We start from the raw sequence: 20110 nt of genomic DNA, 5'->3' as shown, positions 1-20110 counted from the left end.
GCCTGAGAGAGGGAAAGAGAGAGAGAAAAGAAAGAGAGAAAGAGAGGAAGAAAATAAAGAGAAAAGGGAAAGAAAGAAAAAGGGACAAAGAAAGAGGGGGGATGGAAGGAAGGGACAGAAAGAAAAAGAAATAAAGAAGGAGGGAGGGAGGGAGGGAGGAGAAAGATAATGAGATATCTATTCTAGTCCAATCACCTGCTCCAGCAGGGTTAGAAGGGAGTCTGTGTATGTGTGTGTGTGTGTGTGTTTTCCTTGTAATTTACCAGTACATTTTGGTTTTGCCTTCTTCAGAATTGGCACTGTAATACATTGGGGAAAAGTAATTTTTAGGGTAGAGATCTGGTCCAATGTTTAAAGCCTCAACAAAATGTGAGAGCCTCTTGATAGTCTTGACCATGTTTCGTCCACAAAACCTTTAATAGAAGCCAAAGAGGTTTCAATGTGCTGGCAAAGATGTTTCAATGTGGAAAAGGGCCTCAGTCTAAGCTAGGCCTCATTCAATCTTATGCATCAGGTCTCTCCCTCTCTCTCTCTCCCTCTCTCTCTCCCTCCCTCCCTCTCAGACTGGCTTTGCTCTACTTTCCCGATGTGCCTGCGGGGCCAGTGCTTCGAACATGGATGAATGGATGGATGGAGAGAGACAGACAGACAGACAGGCAGGCAGGCAGGCAAGTAGGTAGGCAGGAAGGCAGGCAGGCAAACAGACAGACCTTTTGGATGGATGGATGGATGGACAGACAGACAGATAGACAGAATGCGGACAGGGGTGGCACTTTGGGAAAGTGGTGGCAGCAGCTTTTCTCAATGTGCTGCCGCATTCAAGGCACCGGTTCTGGAGCATTACTACAGTCAATGTGTGAACCTGCAGGGCCGGCACCTCAAACGCCCCCCTGCCGCCTCTTAGCGTCCCCAAGGGGGCCGGCAGAGGGGGGCTAAGAGGCAGCAGGGGGGCGTTTGAAGCGCCGGCCAGCCCTGCAGTTTCACCCATTGACTAGCACTGCTCCAGAGCCGGTGCCTCCAATGTGTAAGTGGTGGCATGTTACATGCCGCCACGGCTGCGTTTGATGTGCTGCCCCCATGCTGCCTCTTAGCACCCTTCTGTTGGCCCCCTTGGGGATGCTAAGAGGTGGCAGGGGGACGTTCGAGGCGCCGGCCCTGCAGGTTCACCCATTGACTGTAGCACCGCTCCAGAGCCACCTCCTCAATGGGTGAAACTGCAGGGCCGGCTGGCACCTCGAATGCCCCCCTGCCGCCTCTTAGCACCCCTCTGCCGGCTCCCTTGGGGACACTAAGAGGTGGCAGGGGGACGGTACATTGAATGCTGCTGCGGCAGCACATAACATGCCACCGCTTCCACATTGGAGGCGCCGGCTCTGGAGCAGTGCTACAGTCAATGGGTGAATCTGCAGGACCGGCGCCTCGAACGCCCCCCTGCCGCCTCTTAGCACCCCTCTGCTGGCCCCCTTGGGGACACTAAGAGGTGGCAGGGGGACGGTACATTGAACGCTGCTGCGGCGGCACATAACATGTCACCACTTCCACATTGGAGGCGCCGGCTTTGGAGCAGTGCTACAGTCAATGGGTGAATTTGCAATGACCGGCGCCTCGAACGCCCCCCTGCCACCTCTTAGCATTCCCAAGGGGGCCAGCAGAGGGATGCTAAGAGGAGGCAGGGGACGGCACATCGAACACGGCTGAGGCGGCACGTCACGTGCCACCGCTTCCGCATTGGAGGCAGCGGCTCTGGAGCAGTGCTACAGTCAATGAGTGAACCTGCAGGGCCGGTGCCTCGAACGCCCCCCTGCCGCCTTTTAGCACCCCCCTGCCAGCGCCCTTGCCTCTTAGCGCCCCCTTAAGGCATCCCACCGCCCCCCCAGGGGGCGGTACCGCCCACTTTGGGAACCACTGGACTAGACTGTAGATTCTACAGGCAGGCAGTTGGGCAGCTAAAGCTTGCAAAGACCCAGCTTCCTCCATGTTGTTGCAGAAGTTTGTATAGCAGTGGACTAACTTTTGAAGGTGATTTTCTTTCCAGTTCAAGGGAAAAAACTGCAGAGATTTTCATTCCTTCTTGCTCCTATCCCTCTACTCTTCAGCCTGTAGTTAGGGCAAGGTTTTTAAAAAGGGGTAGAGATTGGAGGGTTTAGTTTTAGTGCTTCATTGGCGCTAATTGAAGCTGCCACCTTTTAGGCAAGTGTCGGCTAGCCTCTAGCAAGAGGCAGGAGAGCTTTGCAGAAAGCTCTGAAAGGCTAGGACACTGGCCCTTTTTTCGTTTTTAAACCGGGGCAGAATTAGGAAAGGCAGCCGTGGCCAGGGTCTTCCTTCCTCATTGTTTTTCTCTCTTTAGCCAGACAGTCAACTGTGCAGCGGCTGGCATGCCAGGCACCCAAGGGGCTAGGCTTTCTTTTACTTGCTGAATGTATTCACGGCTGTTCAAAAGATGGGACTTCATAGCTTATGCTAACATTGAAGGGACAGAGGTATAGAGACAGAGAAAGATGATCTTACAGAAATATGCAGGAAATGTTACTTAGGCAAAAGGGACTGAAGTTTAAATACAGAATGATATATAACATTTGAAAGTGACTAAGGCAAATGCCTCCCTAATTCACTGAACTATAAGGAGGAGGAGGGAAAGCACAATCAGACTTGCAAAGGTTCTGGTATTTTGGCCAGTTTCAATAAAATTATTTATTTTATTTTTATTTATTTTATTTGTTTGTCAATCGCTTACAAGATAATAGGTATAAGTATAAACATGAGTAAGAATACAGGAAATAGGTATGAATAAATGGGGACAATAGGACAGGGACGGTAGGCATGATTGTGCACTTATGCACGCCCCTTACAGACCTTTTAGGAATGGGGTGAGGTCAATAGTGTTTGAGGTTAAAGGATATAACAATAACATTCCAGGCATTGAGCACTGTTGCTGAAGTCATACTTTCTGCAATCAAGTTTGAAGCTGTTTACATTGAGTTTGTATCTGTTGTGTGCTCTTGTATTGTTGTGGTTGAAGCTGAAGTAGTCATTGACTGGTAGGACAGTGTAGCAGATAATTTTGGGTGCTACGCTTAAGTCCAACTTTAGGTGGCATAGTTCAAGATTGTCCAAGCCCAAAATCTCAAGCCTGGTGATATAGGGTATTCTGTTGCAAGCAGAAGAGTGTAGTACTTTTCTCGTGAAATACTGCTGGACTCGCTCAATTGTATTAATGTCTGATATTCAGTGCGGATTCCAGACAGATGAGCTGTATTCAAGTATTGGTCTAGCAAAGCTTTTGTATGCCCTAGTTAGCAATTCAGTATTACTAGAGGAGAAGCTTCGTAAGTTTAGATTTACAACTCTTAATGCCTCTTTGGCAATACTGTTACAGTGAGCTCTGGTGCTTAGTTCGGTTGATATGAGTACTCCAAGGTCCTTGACAGAGTGAGGATCGTCAACGAGGTCATATCTGCCTAGTTTGTATTTGGTGTACTGTTTTTTTTTTACCAATGCGTAGGACAGAACATTTGTTAGTTGAGATTTGGAATTGCCAATTGTTTGACCATTGAGACACATAATCAAGGTTGCTTTGAAGGACAGAAAGATTTTATTTCATGTGGATTAGATTTCATGTGGACTTGATTTCTTGCTCTGGTCTACCTAATGGGGCTACAGGAGGCAAGTGATAAGCAATTGAGTTGGGACCATAGAATAGCAGAGCTATGCTAGGACTACAAGCACAGCTATGAAACCTTAGGTAACTGTTTGCTGAATTGAATTGGTCTGTTCAGGTGGCGTCTTTCCTCGCCCCTCATAAAACCCGTGCCACTGGCTGCTTTCTGGGAAGAGTGTATATGGTGACAAAGTCAAAGCTGGGGGGAAAAACCACACTTAAAGCCTTGAGTCTTCCCTCTACTACCTCTATGACCATTTCCACCCACTGCCTTATTAAAAAGTTTCTAGCTGTTGGTGCTGTTCCTTCGCACCCTTACTGCCCAAAATAGCTTTAGGTTTCATAATGATTGATGTTACTTGCAAGCTGCCATGGTATTATTAGTGTCCTGAAAGATGGGATATAAGGAATAGTGATCAATGATAAATAGTTCCCTCTCTTTCAACTTAGTTTTTCTCATTGTCTCCCTCTAGTTCCCATGAATACCTTCTGATCAGAAGGAACTGAATATCCATATATATGCCACTTTTATTTAAACATTTGCTCAGTTATAAAGTGACTAAAATAAGTATAATCTCAATTTCAACAGAATTCTCAGCATTTCTAAAACGAATAAACCAAGTGGTATTGTTTCAACAAGTGACTTAAAAAGGAGATTCCAACTATTTGAATAAACCAGGGATATTGGTGCATCTGCTGCTGAGATAATTGGATATGTTATTTATTGAATTCTTATTTCATCCCCCTTCTCAGCAACTCTGGACTATATAATGGTTTTGAGTTTTTTTTTAATTCCACAAGCCATCATGAATTCAAGGGGAACACTCATTATAATACCTTCCTGAAATTCCAAATTACATTTCTGAAAGAACAGCTTGTCCCAATCTAGTAGAAGGAGAGGGGAAAGAGAGAAGGGAAAGGAAGTATTTTAAGAGGGCAAAAAGGAAAGGAGAAGGATTCCTGAAAGAGAAACATGTGGGCTTGACCACTATTAGGTGTTGCCCTGTCTAAGACTTGCTCCAGTACAATCTGTCACCGGCATATGTTTATTTTCCAAAAATGTTTGAAAACAAAGTTAATTCTTGCTCTCTATATTATAGCAGATTAGTTAATCCTATTACAGAGGTCTCATTCTCGTGGCCCACGGGCCAATTGTGGCCCGCAGGACGATATCCTGTGGCCCCCACCGTGATATGAAAGTATAATATTAGTGTATAATATAAATATAAAGTATAATATAAAGTATAATATTATGCGGCCCAGCCTCACCCAGACTCTGCCTCCAGCGCCCCCCAGGTAAATTGTGTTTGAGACCCCTGTATTACACAGTACTGCAGACTGCTGGCTAGATGCAGCACCCTCCTGAAGAAAATATGCCTTTTTCAGACACATGTGGAATAATATACCACAGCTGCTCTCTCAGCAGGAAAAAAGAAAAGGCCTGGTCCTTTCAAAACTAGAAACTTAAGAGAAGTTGTACTATAAAGCAGGGGACACGGCCATGTTCCTTATATCATCTGAATAATATTCAGTTCTAAGACGCTGAGACAGTTAACTGAACCATAGAACATTTGTTCAAAACATGATATTTCTTTAAAATTAGGTAGGGCAATTAACTAGGAATCATAGAGTTTCATTTTTATATTCTGTGTATTTTATATTCTGTGTATTCTATATTGTTCTGGTGAACTAGGAATATATCTAACTCTATCCAAACCTAAGGCTAGACTTGAAGATATTTTTTATTTTTATTTTTGTGATCTGAAATAATTTGAACTCTGCTGCAATCTCTTTATAGACATTATGGACAAAATAGTGCAGCAGATCATTGCCATCTTGTGGTTTTAACAAAACACTGCATTTTTATTTTGGATTTCCTTTCAACTAATTTGCAGAGGTGCATGGGGTACTTTGATATGAATAGCCCTGCAATTTATCTCCTTCAACACAGAAGATTTTTGATTACTTAAAATTAAGGTTTCCATTTTTATTTCTTTTTAATTTCTCCATAGTTGGAATATTTTTTACAAGCAATAAATAAAATCAATCTTCCAAAACGGAAAAGAAGGGTTGAATCCTCTACCCATATGTCTATAAAGTGAGACAGAACTTTATAGAGCTTTTTTTCAACTTCCATATACTGATTTCCTAATTGTCAGAAAGGCAACACCTCTTGTGACCATCTCTCTCATATACCAAGGCGTCTCATGGAAGACACCTTGGGGCAAAATAGCTGCAACTATTTTGTTATTATAACTATTAGCAACAGGAGGTAAAACCAGATCTAAAGACCCAGAAGGCTTCTGGGAGGGAAAGTTTGAAACCTCCATTCTTACATCATATGGAGTCAGCTATATTACACTGACAAAGATGCATTGTGATTGACCTGGGATACTTGAATAATGAGAAGAACACTCTGAAAATAAAATATTTTGAAGAGTTTGAGTTTCCATTTTTGAACAAGTGGTTGGGTTGTGAAAAATAATAATAACATTAAGAAAATGTTCTTTAGTCTGAAGAAGAGACTGAATAAACAAAAGTTAATATGAAGTAAGCTTCTCTGTTGCTCTAGAGCAGGGGTCCCCAACCACCGGTCCACGGACCGGTACCGGTCCGTGGAACAAGTCCTACCGGGCCGCTGGTTTGCTGGGCGCCATCTTTTTTTGATGAAAAAGTGCTTCCGGTGAGCTTTTCCGGGTAGAAAGCTCACCGGAAGCACTTTTTCATCAAAAAAAGATGGCGGCGCCCAGCTAATGCCGGTACCGGGCCGCGCCATAAAAAAGGTTGGGGATACTGGGCCGCGGCATAAGAAAGGTTGGGGATCACTGCTCTAGAGCATGGGTGACAAACTCACTGCGCCATTTTGCGCCATTTTCCCCATTTGTGGAGGTGGGGTGAGCATGACCTGCACATGATGCATCTGGCCCATAGGTCGCCAGTTTGATACCCGTGCATCTGGAACAGGGGTGTCAAACTCAATTTCATTGAGGGCAGGATCAGGGCTGTGGTTGACTTCAGAGGGCTGGGTGGGTGTGGCCCACTGAATGGGCATGGCCAGCTTAATGCAACTCCCAAAACTGCTGGCATGTTTCCTCTTTGCATTGGGTAGACTGGGTCGAAGCTACACTGCACCAATCTTTCCTCTTTACACTGGGTAGACCAGGATGCGGGCCAAATCCAGCCTGTGGGCCTTGAGTTTGACACCCCTGGTCTAGAGCAATTCTCAATTGCATTATAGCAGTAGTAGTCCACTCTATCAAAGAACCTAAAGCTTACTCTAGTACAAAAATATCATTTGTATAATATATCTAATATTTAAATAAATTTAGAAGTGACTATGCTATACTTTACCTGGACTATAAATCCAATCTATGGTATGCATGCAACTGTTTGTGCGCCACTGTTCTAGAGTGTATAGCTAGAACTGGGTAGACATTGGAAGAAGCTAAAAAAAGTCGTTGATGTAATAGACTGCATTGGTAATAACTAGATTCTTAACGAGATGGAGAGATTTCTGTCAGGGACAGTGTTAGAACATCTTGCATTGGTTTGGTTTAGTTAATCCCCAACATGTCTGGAGATCTTCCAAGCACCTTCCAAAATATTTTTGAACCAGCATTTAATGGATTATAAAAAATGTATTAGATACTTATTAACTGGGTTTAATTAATTAAATTAAGAGCGAAGTTTATGTTTTACATGCCGCTAAAATGTTAAGTGTGATCCTGAGTTCAAGAACAGTGGGCTATCCTGATCTACAGTCCTAAAGGTGCTTTCTCAGCTCAAGCTGAAGAAGCATCTTGGATGAGAAGCTGAAATGCCTTCAAAGAAAAACAAGAAAGTCCAGTTGCCTCTTGAAAAAGCACCTTTGGGACAACTGTGACCTGGATGACTAAGAATCTCCATAGACACCTGATCGACAGAATTACAATGGAAACATAGAATCTGCCATCTGAGGTAACATCTAGCAGGCAAAAATCCTGATCTTATGTTTGATACTAAATGGAGGGCATTACTTCAGTAAATCTCTAGATGTACCTTTGTTTTTCTTCAGACTTCTCCTTCTTTCATGCCTGCATGTTTGTTCATTGAATTTATTTTTATTTATGGATCTGCAAAAACAGCTGACCCCAAATAAAACTTATTTTGATTCCAACATAAGTCTATACTATCTTCAGAAATACTTAATGAAGAACTGAATTGCTAATGTGACGTAATTATAATAATTTTCTCTATTAGATATTTCAACTGTTAGTTGTTTGCAGGTTATATGATTTAAAATGACACTATTCTATTTTTGACACATACAACATGTGGACTCGGCCACAGTTATAAACAAAATTTGAAGAATTGTAGACTGCGATAAATCCTTGTCTCCTTTTGACAAAAGATATTAAGACCAACACATGAAACAGTACATTTTATTATTATTCCACCTTTGTTTTCAAGGGAGCAGGGCCAGTAAATGTGAATCCACAGGCCAACTGTCAGAAATTATTCGGGATAACTGATGGAAGCAGAGGAGATGTACATTTCTTTGTCAAGAATTCCAAGGATTTATAAAACATTACCTGGATCATGAATAACTGTAGATATGACCAGAAGGGTGGGGGGAAGAAAAAGAAACAAAGCTTTTAATTATAATTGTCAGCAAGAAGCAGAAAGATAAATTACATGCTTTTTAGACTTGAGAAATAAAGCTGAAAAAGTTTTTCTGCCCAATAAGAGGAGCTTTTATGTAAAAATAGAAGTTCAATCATGCAACTGATACCAATGCAGATTTACACCTAGCTACAGGATTGCCATAATCTATATTTTATCTTATAATGAAGCCCAAATAGTTCTCAGATTTTTTTCTGCATGCATCCAAATAAAATAACTAAGTTTAAATGTGTGTGATCATCACAAGGCCAGCATAACATATATAGTTCCTGTATGCATCTCACTTGATCACGGCAACTATGACATTTTATCCACATTGTCTGTTGTTTGTTGTTGAGTTAATAGTCAGACTGGCAAATTATCCTGACTAACTTTCTTGTCCTCTCACCCTAGCATTTCCTTTGATCTTTGATTTTGCATTGAGGACTCCACACATTGTGCTGAGCACTTTTTGAGCTTGTCTTTAGCAAGAACACAGTTCTTTGTGAGATTCCCTTCACCCCTCATATTAGTTACATCAAAAATGTATGCAATTCATCCTCCTCCTATTCTGCCTCTTGTTCCGATTTGCTCCTTCTCATCTGATACCTACTGTATCTGAGTTATATAACAGTCTGATTACATAAAACCTAAAAATGACAACAGGGTTCTTATCTACTTTTTCTGCTTAAAACACCTGCCAAACCACCACAGGAACTTACCTTCAAAATTTGAAAAAATGATGAGATTGTCATTTTTAACAAAATTTCTCCGGTACAATTCACTATATGGCAAGATGTAATGCCATCCCCATCCTGGGCCTATATGGGTGTTATAGAAAGGATCAAAAGTTCCAGTAATGTCAGCCTTATCCCAAAAAGGTTTCCCATCTGTCAAGCAAAATAAAAAAATAACCATTAAAAAATGATGTGGATCAACATTTTATATGTACAACTGCCAACATTTTTAGTAGCTATATAAGATTCAAATAATCAGACAACATTTCCATCCAACATTTTTTACAGAAAAAGTATTTAGAATATAAGATAATTTTGCCTTGGTAGTGAGAATGGTTGGGGGAGGGAATGTTGTGCTCCCTACATTATTTTATAAAATCTGTGTTAATAAGCTTTCCCATTCTCCAGGAGAATTCCTGCAAAAAAAATCTAATTAACATAACTTTCATTATAATTATCTTCACATGTTGCAGAGTATGGCTACTTCTAAAAAATGGAGACTTGGCTTAGATACATCTTGTTTATGACTGTTTCTGCATTCTATTTTGCCAGTGAATACAGATGTAGTTAGATGCTTTCAGAGACATACTGTAATTTAAAATGCTACTGATAAACTTTAGAGAATCATGTTATGAATGCACCTGCTCTTCCACATGGGGCAGCTGGGGGAATTATCCAAGTAGCCTTGACTTCTGGAATATTATTTGTAGATACATTTCCAGGTCCCTAACATTTTGTTTTCTTTTCAGCTGCAAACTACAAATACTTTTATACCTGATTTTTGTTTATACTTTATTATCACCTGAATTTGTCTTAGGTTCTAGAGATTGTCTCAAACCAAGAATTTTTAGCACTTCCTGTTGTGAAGATTGGATTTCACTAAGTCACTTAGAAATGGAGGGAAAGGTATAAAATAAATATTTAATTCAATTCTGCAAAAAATTAGACCTGCTTCTTGATGCTAACCCAACCTTCCAAAACTAAAAGTTCTGTCCTATTGATGCTACACTATCTTCAACAATTCTATGATTTTTAACATATAAAATTTGATTCTAAACTATCCAGTCATAGGGAGTATTTCAGATCAATTTTTTTAGCAGCTGTAGAATTATGCTTCTAAACAAGAGAGGAAGCAGTTAGTTCTGCACAATCCAAACCCCCATTAGACTTACTGTAACGCTGGTTGGGGTCTGTAACAAAACTTCGGCTTGCTGACATCCTTTGGGTGATGTCAGGATCTTGATCCACTATGGTGAATGTCACTTGCCTGTTCACAGCTGGCCATTCTAATGCTCCATCATTCTGGCCACTACATAAAGAAAACATGATTCCTAGGTAATCTCCATTTGAGTTGCCTGGACCCCGGGGATAGAGACTGAGCACAAAGCAGTAGCCTTCAGAGTTATAAAAGATAGGGCTTGCCAGATAATCTCCTTTTGAGGAACTCTTTAAAATGGAAGTGAAGTTTCTTATCTGCCAAACACTGGTAGGACATTCCGTTTCAGTCAGAGTGATATCATCAAGGTGAATTCCTCCTTTGGAATTCTGTGGGTCTCCTTTAAGGCCATGAAAAACATAGCGGAATTTGGTCCGGGCGTTGAAAGGAATGTTTGCAAAGTTCCACTGCTTCTCTCCATCACCTGAAAGGGGAGAGGGAGAAATCTAATATTTGATTCATTTACATATTCAACCCATTTTATGCCGCTTTCCCTGCGAGGATCTGAAAGCTATATTTAGCAGGCGCTAAGTGAGGAAGATATGAGGACGAAATTACTTCTTTTGAAAGAAGATTGTCTTGTGCTCATTCTTTAGATTTAGTCTTTCTGATCTCATATATGAAAGACTAACCTGACATGTATTTTAACAGAGCAGGATTTCTCAACTTTGGTAGCTGTCAGTTATGTGGATTTCAATCCAGGGGTGGGATTCTACCGGTCCGGACCGGTTGTAATGATTCTGCACAGTTTGGAGAACCGGCAAATCATGCCCATGGCTAGCCATACCTCTCTCCGCCCGGCCCTCCCCTCCCCACCCAGTCATGTACGACATCACGCCCATGTCCAACATCGCTGACTGCATTCTATCCGGCCCAGTCACTCCTTAAGATATGATCAGCTGTGCCGGGATCCCCCTCATTGTCTTACTGCTTCACTTAGGAGGCTTCTCTGAGGCCCAGGAGGCCCAGAGCGAGCACCCCCTGCGCTCCGTATTTTGCCTTCCTAAGCCCCAGGGAAGCTTCCTGGAAGCAAAAATGCCACCCCCCCCAGAGGCCCAGGAGGCCCAAAAATCGGGTGGGGGGTTGCTGAAAAAAAAAAAAGAGAAGTCACGCCCACCCAGCTACATGGCCATGCCCATCTAGCCACACTTTCAGAACCGGTTGTTAAAAAATTTGAATCTTACCCCTGCTTCAATCCCAGAATTGGAGTGGCTCTCTGACTGGGGAATTCTGGGAACTGAATTCTACACATCTTAAAAGTCCACACACCCATACACACCCACAGCCTTAACAGAATCCCTGAAAGAGGAGAGCGGTGTGGCTTGGTCTGCCTCAGGAGATAGCTTCTGAGTTAGTTAGCTGGACGAGGGGGAAGGCTTCTCCCTTGTCTCAAAATGTGGAAGCTCACAGATGCTGCACCAATAGACTTTCAGCGTGGCATGAAAGGAGAAACCAGGGCGATTCTTATTCCCTCTATACAAAAGGCCGCAAAGTTTTTCTGGGTTTATTACACACCCCAGTTAGGTACTGGATATGAGAAGGCAAAGATATCTGATGCTCTGTTTAGGAGATAAAGTATAATCCTGCATGCCTCATTGTAATTAAATCCTCGAGGGTTACTTGAGAACTCACCATGGATGCTCTTCACTTTTATTGACTTCCTAATGTTTCCAGTACCATCATCAGTTTTAAGCCACACAATCAGGTCATCTTTTGGACTGCCATCAAATTTGTAAAAGAATTGTAGACACTTCTCATTTCTTCTTGGATAAAGAATGCGGGACTCCAAAATGGCTGTTTCACCTGAACGGCCTTTGGTGGTATCGAAGCTCATAACGTATCCTTTCTCTGTAAAGTAGATGAAGATGATTTAATGTCCTATGAAGCATGGTTCATTTGGGACAATTGTGCAGGATTTCACTGGGCACTCATGAAAATGTGCTACTGTAATCTTATAATGAAAGTAATATTAGCATTCATAACTGGTTTTCTAGCCCTGTCTACTTCAAAGGGCTGGCATCTATTTTGCAGGTCTGAATATGCTTCCCTCTCCTTCCCTCTTCCCATTATCTTTCTGAAATCTGGGAAGTGTCAATTCTGAGACACTTTCTCAAATTACTTTTGTGCCACAGACCAGATTTCTTTTGTTTGACCATTGCCTTGGTTGTGGGTCTTCCTCCTGATCTTCAAGGTTTTTCCTTCCGCCCACACACACACACACACACACACACTATATAGATATAGATATAATCATGAGGAGATTTTCAGTGCTGATTATTTGTCACATATTGACACTTTGGATACAATTAACGTTACAATTAATTCTCTCTTTTTTCATATGCTATATCCTTCCTATTGGCTTTGATTACTAAATGATTTCCAGTTGTATAGCCACTTTCTCAACCATTTAAATTACACGTTAGTATGTTACCTAAGCAGTGGTTGTTGTTATCCCTGGTTGTAGTCAAGGTATGTTCCCAGTCCTTGTCGTCTCTTCCATTTTGCACCATGCCACAGATGTTGATGGACTCAAATGAACATTGGTCAAGGATAGTAAGACTGGAAGCTGCAGGAAATACCCCCCCACACATTTCAGATTAAAGTAATCTAAATAGAAATTAGACAGGTCTCTTCCTAAATTAATGACAGGTGCTGCTCTCTTCCCAAATTAATGTTGTGTTCCTTCGGAGAATTAAAACATCATCAAAACTACCTTGTTAAGGCAAAGACAGTTTGAGAACCATTCCCAGCTCCATATGAGTGAGTATTAGTGTAGCATGATGTGCTATAAGTGTTCTGAATGAATAGTTGAGTCAATTTTACACAATATTTTATAGACCAAGGGATGCAATGAAGTAGCTGGGAGGCCATAAATTATCAGAGGGTGCTGACAGCAATTAGTGGGGACTAGTAGCTCCATGTGTGCCTCAGATTTGGATTGATCCCTCCTATTGTATGGTCTTGGGAAAAAACATGCAAGACATGCAAGGCTCAAGAAGTTGCAATTGGGTAAGTGTGCATTCTGATGGACCCCCAAAACACCTTTGTGCTTTCAGTTCTGTAGTTTCCATAGACATATTCCTAATGATAGACTAAGTTGTTAAGGAATATTTAAGATGTAAGTCCCAAAGTTGAGCTGAAGAAGCTTCTTGGATGAAAATTGAAATGTCTTCAAAAAAAAAATAAGGAAGTCCAGTTGCCTCTTGAAAAAGCTCCTTTGGGACAACAGTGACCTGAATGACTGAGACTCTCCATAGACATTTTAAGATGTAAGGTTACTATTACTATAGCATGAAAATTGAGTAAAATAGAATAAACTTACCACAACGGTACATGCGGTTAAGCCTTTCTAGATCTATCTTGCTCATGTCCTGGCTTTGCCCAATGACATTGTTGAACTCTGGAATTTTTGTTGTAATTGAAGGGACGGAACTGTTCTTATTGAATGAATAAGGTCCATAATGCAAGACAGATTCATAATCATATGGGGTGTTTAAATCAGAAATGAAACTGTCATCATATTTGTCAAAGTTATATGCCTGACCTAGGAAAGAAAATACCCAAGTTTTTAGGCAAATTTGAAAATGAATGGTTTAATATTTTATTAAACAATTAGACAAGACAATCAATTATAACAGATCTAATTTGTACAGTTTGTATAGTCCCTAATACATTACTTAATATATTATTTACTTTGTAATATATTTTCTGTCCTTTCCACTTACCATCAATGATTGCATTCCACCAAATCTTAACATAGTCATCTCGATCAGTGCGTGACTGTTCATGGTAAAATCCAAGGGCATGCAAGAGTTCATGCTCCACAGTATCTTTATATTCACAACGTGATCCAATAGAAACGACCTGGCCATTCTGGAGATCTCCCACATAAGACCAGCATCTGTTATACCATGATATGTTCATTCATTCAAGATAGATGATTTAATATCACATCTAATATAAATACATAACCATTTAGGCTAGAAGAGCCAAATGAGAGCGGAATGAGAGCTTCCCATCTAACACATAGGATACCATCTTATTTTTCTAAGCTACCCATTTATATTATATAACATCACTACAACTTTAAAAGCACAACTATAATGACGTGGGAAAATACCCAACACACACACACACACACACACACACACACACACGCGCGCACTGATGCTGCTTTATATCATCCAAATGCAAATCTTGGATGATACCTATTCTCATACTTCTTAATAGACAAAAGATCATAGGGCTATTCAGATCTTAATAAACAGGCCTTATATCAAACGTTCATGAATTTTGCAAACATGCACAAAGGTACTGAAGAATGTATAGGAATCGTACAGAGGGGAAAATGTAGTCATGTACAGAAAATCTGTCTACATTTTTTCAGAAAGAAGGGCGGTCGATGGAGAAACTGTCTACTTTGTGCTTTATACAAGGCTTCAATAAAGAACAAGGGAAGGAATACAGTATCGTTTTGTGCATTTGAACTATGGGCAGTAATTATCTAAATGCAACAGCTTTCTATCATAGCGTTAGCTTGTCTGTTTGAATAAATTTACCCATCCAGCTTTTCAAATTGGAGGTAGGAATTCTCTCCTTCATAGGGCTACCTCCTCTTGCTGGTAATAAACCATGTCAGAGAAATCAAGGAAACACAACCTGATCCAGCCTTGAAATATGGTAGTAAGAGGCAAAAGCCTAGTTTGTGCTTTATACTAGGTTTCAATAAAAACGAGGAAAGAATACAGTATCATTTTGTTTACTTTAACTATGAGCAATAATTATTTAAATGCTACAGTTTTCTATCATAGTGTTAGCTTGTCTGTTTGAATAAATTTACCCATCCAGCTTTTCAAATTGGAGGTAGGACTTCTCTCCTTCATAGGGTTTAAAGTCAATGCAAGATTTGAGTCGAAACATCTCAAATGCTTGAAATATGACACCCTTGGTATTCAGGTCTGAAAGAAAAGAATGCATATTTTATATTCTTATCCAGTCTGTAGACAAATGAGAGATTCACAACTTGCTCTTAAATAAAGCATGTCAGATATTTTTACATGGCTTTGAGGCATAGGCATAGTCACCTACATGAGGACATAGCATAGTCACCTACAAAAGCATTATATACTTCGTCAACAAAATCAGAAGTAATAAATTAGATAAAAATGGAGTGCTACTAGAAGGATTCTCCCAGTAGTCATTTGCTTTTTCTACCCATCACTGCATCAACCAATGATTTGGAGCAGGGATAAAGAAAATGGCTTGCAAAGCTACTTCCTTGAGTAGTTATTATTGGAGCAGTATATTACTTAGTCCTTGAATAAAAGTGTTTGGTTCTCAACAGTAATGCCTCTTGACAATGATTTAGCACTCCATTGTGACTCATAACTTACAGTGGGGAAGGGGGGGGGGGAGGAAGCCTATGGAAATCTCTTTAAATCAGAAGTGATATTTTTAAAAATGACTTCCTAAAAATGTGTTTCATTACCGGAACCCTTGTTCTGACTCAGTGTTCCTTCCTCTCTATCAGGGCTTGACTAGAAACATCCTGGAAGAAAGCAAACCACTTTCATATTGCGTCAGGAAGGTTACATGGAGGGAGCTAATGGGTCAAACTCAAGAAGAGTTTGTCTTCATCTATTAAAAAGCCTGAAATCTGGAAGAGCTGGCTGGAAACATTGAAACTGAAGCCCAAGAGGAAATGAGCACTCAGTTAAGGAAGGGAACTCTGAAGGAACATTTTAAGGGAGTTGAAAGGGGAAGGGGGCAGATGATCCACTCAATTTGCCTTCTACTGGAATTTACTGCTTAATCCATTGTATCCATCAAACTAATCATCAATCTAGTGTTCTAGAGCAGAAAATGTCTTCTTACCTATACTGGCACCCATTTTGTACGGAATTGGCAGTTTCCATCTATAGGAGTCATTTCTCAGTGCGTTCCTTTCATGCTGTTAAAAAAATTAAACTATGTTTTTTAAAAAGTTCATTTTGTAACTTCTTTATAAAGAAGTAGATTAACTTTACATACCGGCATGATAATGTCGCCTTCAAAGAACTTCTTTCCTGTTGCTAAATTTGAAATGAACAATAGTTAAGGGCAAAGCATTATTTAAGAAATTATTATAGGTTTTTGTTCTCAAAATCTTAGACACATAGATAAAAAACAACATTTGATATATTTTTTTCCTGTTTACTATTTAACATGTCCATATCAAGGTCTGGGAGTCAGTATGGATTTTTGCTGCATTGTTATACACATTTAGCTTGAACATTTTTTTTACTGGACACAACAGAGTGAATAGCATGTATTGGATGTCATTAGATATACACCGATGTAGGTACTTTATTTTAAACAGTCTTTGTTTTCCTTCATGCCCACTACCTTAGTAAAATAATTGTGATTATGAGGGAGATATGATCAGTGGAGAAGGGAGAGAAGAAATAAAGGAAGCAAGTCAATTTTTTTTTGTTTCTCCAAAATTGTCCTCAGAGAACAAATCAGGTCTTCATCTATGTGACATCCCTTCATAAACTTGAAGAATGCAGTCATAGGTCCTTCAAAGTTTTCTTCTCCAAACTAAACATTTCCAATTTCCTCATTCTCTTATGCTGCTTCTAATTTCTTTTTTTGGCAGTAGCAGAACTTACTCAGATTCAGTACTGTAATACTCAAAGCTTCACATCAAACCAGATAGTCTTTCCAGGCCTCACCATCGAGAATGCCTGAAGCCAACATGCTATCTTGATTGGCTCTTTGTTTTGATGTTCTGTAGCCCTACTCTTTTCTATTGATATCAGTGGATCTCAAGTAAATATCTTTTTTCAATTTATATTCATAAATATACAATAGAATATTGTTCTCCAATGGATTTGCTTACCTGCATTGATTTCAGGGATGCCTTGCCTAGGTTTCCCTTCATCTAAGGAGTACCCTTCGGGATGAATAAATATATACATTAGTATCAAATATGTACTTCTTTACAGATAATTACTTCAGACTATATGCTTCCCACTTTAGAAAAAGATACTTCTTTCATTTTGAGTTTGTTTTGATTTACCTTCATGTTGTGCTGTCCTCCTGATCTGCAATGGCAATTGGACAATTTTAGAAACTGAAGCAAAGAAAATAAATTAGTGTTGTATCAAATCTAGAAACATCTAGGAAAGTATCATACCGTAAAGGTGGAAGAGACAGTCAGGAGTGCTGCCAGGCACAGGAGCCGAGGTGAAGACATTTTGGAGTGCCCGTGAATGAGTGATGGCATGACATAAATAGTGTAAACATTCTGGACTTTGTATTCAGTGTCAGAGAAATTTATTAATAATTAGGCAATCACAAGCTAATATTTAATTCATCTTATTGTTTCCTAATTACACCCTAAGGATCAATAAACTCATTTTTTCTCTATATAGTTTTCCCTTCTTTCTCTAGAGAGATCAGAAATAATGATATTGACATTGTTGCTTATTTAGATGCTCAAAGAACAGTTCATAAATTCCATGAACAAAACACCCATGTATATGAAACCATGTAAGTATTAATAAATAAGAGAATGATCTGGCCATTCTCTCATTTATTAATAAATAATACATATTATTTTTTGTATTATTTATAAATTAGGTATTTATCCCTAGAAAACAGCTGAAAGACCAAATGAATGAAATGAATGGAATAGGCAAATAGCCCTAGGGATTTGAAATATCCCTTTCAAAAGAGGAGGAAATAAGAACTAAGGAATTATAGGCCGTCAATCTAGCAGTTATATTTGTGTCAATTCCAGAACAAATCATAAAGATATCCATCAGTAAGCACCTTGAAAATAATATGACAATTACCAGAAGTGAACATGAATTTGTCAAGAACATATATTTCCAGATTAACTGTACCCCATTTTTGACCAGATAATTTATTTAGTAGATTGATGATATATTGTATTTGATTTGACAAAGTATCCAGTGACATTAACAAACTAGCTAGTCTGGAAATTGCTGGAACGTATGTGTCCGGCCAAAAACCAAAGAGAACAGACAAGTGGCTATCTGATGAAACCATCAAAATAGCTTATCAGTATAGGGCAGCCAAAGCCAAAGCTAAGAAGGATGAAGTTAACAGGCTGAATGTGATTTTCCAATATAATGCCAGGAAAGACAAAAAGAGGCAGTGGGACAAGTAATGTCAACAACTGGAAGAAGCTAACAGGACAGGACATACCAAGGTCACGTTTGCCTTAGTGAAAATGATGCGATCCAGCTTTTCAGAAGATTGGAGGAAGAACCATAAATAATTCAAAGTAGATGATATACTTTGGCTGAAAAATAAGGAAGATCCTGAAAAACATCTTGAAGTTTTTTGGCAACAGCTGCATATGGACATGAGATGTTTAAAATCAGCAAGGAGAAAATTGAAGTAGTTTGAGAATTTATCAATGGATCAAGAATTGTTCAAGATGGCAATTTTACTCTGAAATCAAACACGGGATAATTTTAGGCAATGGTTAACATGAATAAGATCTGAAAAAGCAGAGGTATTGATATAAATATAGGAAAATTACTTAGAGCAATAGTGTTCCTTATAATGATGTATTGGTGTGAGAGTTCGACACTGTTCAATGGCTGTTCAAAGAAGAATTCATGCCTTTGAACTGTGGTGCTGGCATAAATTATTGTGGATAGCTAAATGGATAGCCAAAACAACCAAAAGAGAGGCACTGAATCCTATAAAACCAGAAACACCACTAGAAGCCAAAAATCACAAGACTACATTTGATTTTCTTTGGCCATGTCATGTGTACAAATTCATTGGAAAGGCAATGATGCTAGGAATGATTAGTGGATCAAAAAGAATGGGCAAACAAATAATTTTCTGGCTTGATATCATTAAAGCTGATACAAAGATTGAACACCCAACTACCAAAAGAAGCTGTGCTTGACCAGGTAGCATGGAAAGTACTTGCCTATAAAGTCATCAAAAGTCGGACCAACTGAAAGATTAAGACTAATTATAGAATGGATATGGATATAGAATGGAGGTTACCTGGCTTGGCAAGTATTAAGATACTGGGACAATTATTAATTAAAAGTGAATATAAGTCAGCTATGTGATATAGCTGCCAAAAACGGCAAAAGGAATTATAAGTTGCTTCAATAGGAATATGATTGCTACATTGTGGAAATTTTTTTTTTACTGTATTGTGTATCATGCAGAGGAGGGTAGAAAAAAACAAGTTTAACCACAAGACCTTGAAATAATCTTTTTTTTTATGAGCGCAGAAACAGCAATAGCATAGATAGTGTAACTTAATGGCTTCTAATTAGAAAATAGTTGGAGGGAGTGCCAGAAGTGTCTGACTCAGGGCTTTGCAGAGCATTTATTTTCTTCCTCTTCTTAACCTGCTAATCTTGCAAAGTATCTAATCACAAATTGGCAAAAGCATAACAATAGGCTTTGGCAACACAGAGACTCCTTGACTTATTCATTTAGCGACCATTGAACAGCACTGAAAAAAGTGACTTAAAACTGGTTCTTGCACTATCAAGTGTTGCAGTGTCCTCACAGTCACATGATCAAAATTCAGGCACCTGGCAACCAGCATGTATGTACAGTGGCTGCAGCATCCTAGGATCATGTGATCACCATTTGTGACCTTCCCAGCCAGCTCCAAACAAGCAAAATTAATTGGGGCGGGGGGAAGCTTAACAATCTCACAATTCACTTAACAATTGCATTGATTCATTTAACAACTACCTTACTTAGCAACAGAAATTCTGGTCCCTCTCTTGGTCATAGGTTCAGGACCATCTATATAAAGTGACTTTTGCTGCTGTATTTCCCTCCATAATATATATTTTAAACATA

The 20110-nt window shown here is 39.7% G+C and overlaps 1 protein-coding gene across 1 annotated transcript; it reads right to left on the bottom strand.

The window, feature by feature from the left end:
* Positions 1 to 8099: 8099 nt before the first annotated feature.
* On the bottom strand, positions 8100 to 17746 carry MEP1A (meprin A subunit alpha). Its single transcript, XM_087949209.1, has 13 exons — positions 17430 to 17746; positions 17313 to 17337; positions 17133 to 17186; positions 16283 to 16323; positions 16127 to 16202; positions 15093 to 15210; positions 13978 to 14153; positions 13575 to 13796; positions 12684 to 12818; positions 11885 to 12100; positions 10209 to 10676; positions 9022 to 9189; positions 8100 to 8244 (listed from the first exon to the last, which is right to left on the bottom strand). Exons 1-13 carry the CDS (start codon positions 17517 to 17519, stop codon positions 8216 to 8218), a joined length of 1818 nt encoding a protein of 605 aa, XP_087805335.1. The 5' UTR covers positions 17520 to 17746; the 3' UTR covers positions 8100 to 8215.
* Between the last annotated feature and the right edge of the window lie 2364 nt (positions 17747 to 20110).

The sequence above is a fragment of the Notechis scutatus genome, chromosome 1 (genome assembly GCF_049901735.1).
Source record: "Notechis scutatus isolate UNSWTSFEM ecotype Mainland chromosome 1, rNotScu1.2, whole genome shotgun sequence".
NCBI lineage: Eukaryota > Metazoa > Chordata > Lepidosauria > Squamata > Elapidae > Notechis > Notechis scutatus.
This window is presented reverse-complemented; position numbering and strand designations above follow the sequence as displayed.

Bases quoted from the DNA above. Each gene is read 5' to 3' on its own strand.
- MEP1A (XM_087949209.1), bottom strand. From the start codon at position 17,519: ATGCCATCACTCATTCACGGGCACTCCAAAATGTCTTCACCTCGGCTC. The intron at 13,797-13,977 runs GTAAGTGGAAAG...TTTCTTTCCTAG, and splicing joins GTGGAATGCAATCATTGATG to GTCAGGCATATAACTTTGAC. The intron at 12,101-12,683 runs GTAACATACTAA...TCTACTTTACAG, and splicing joins TAACAACAACCACTGCTTAG to AGAAAGGATACGTTATGAGC.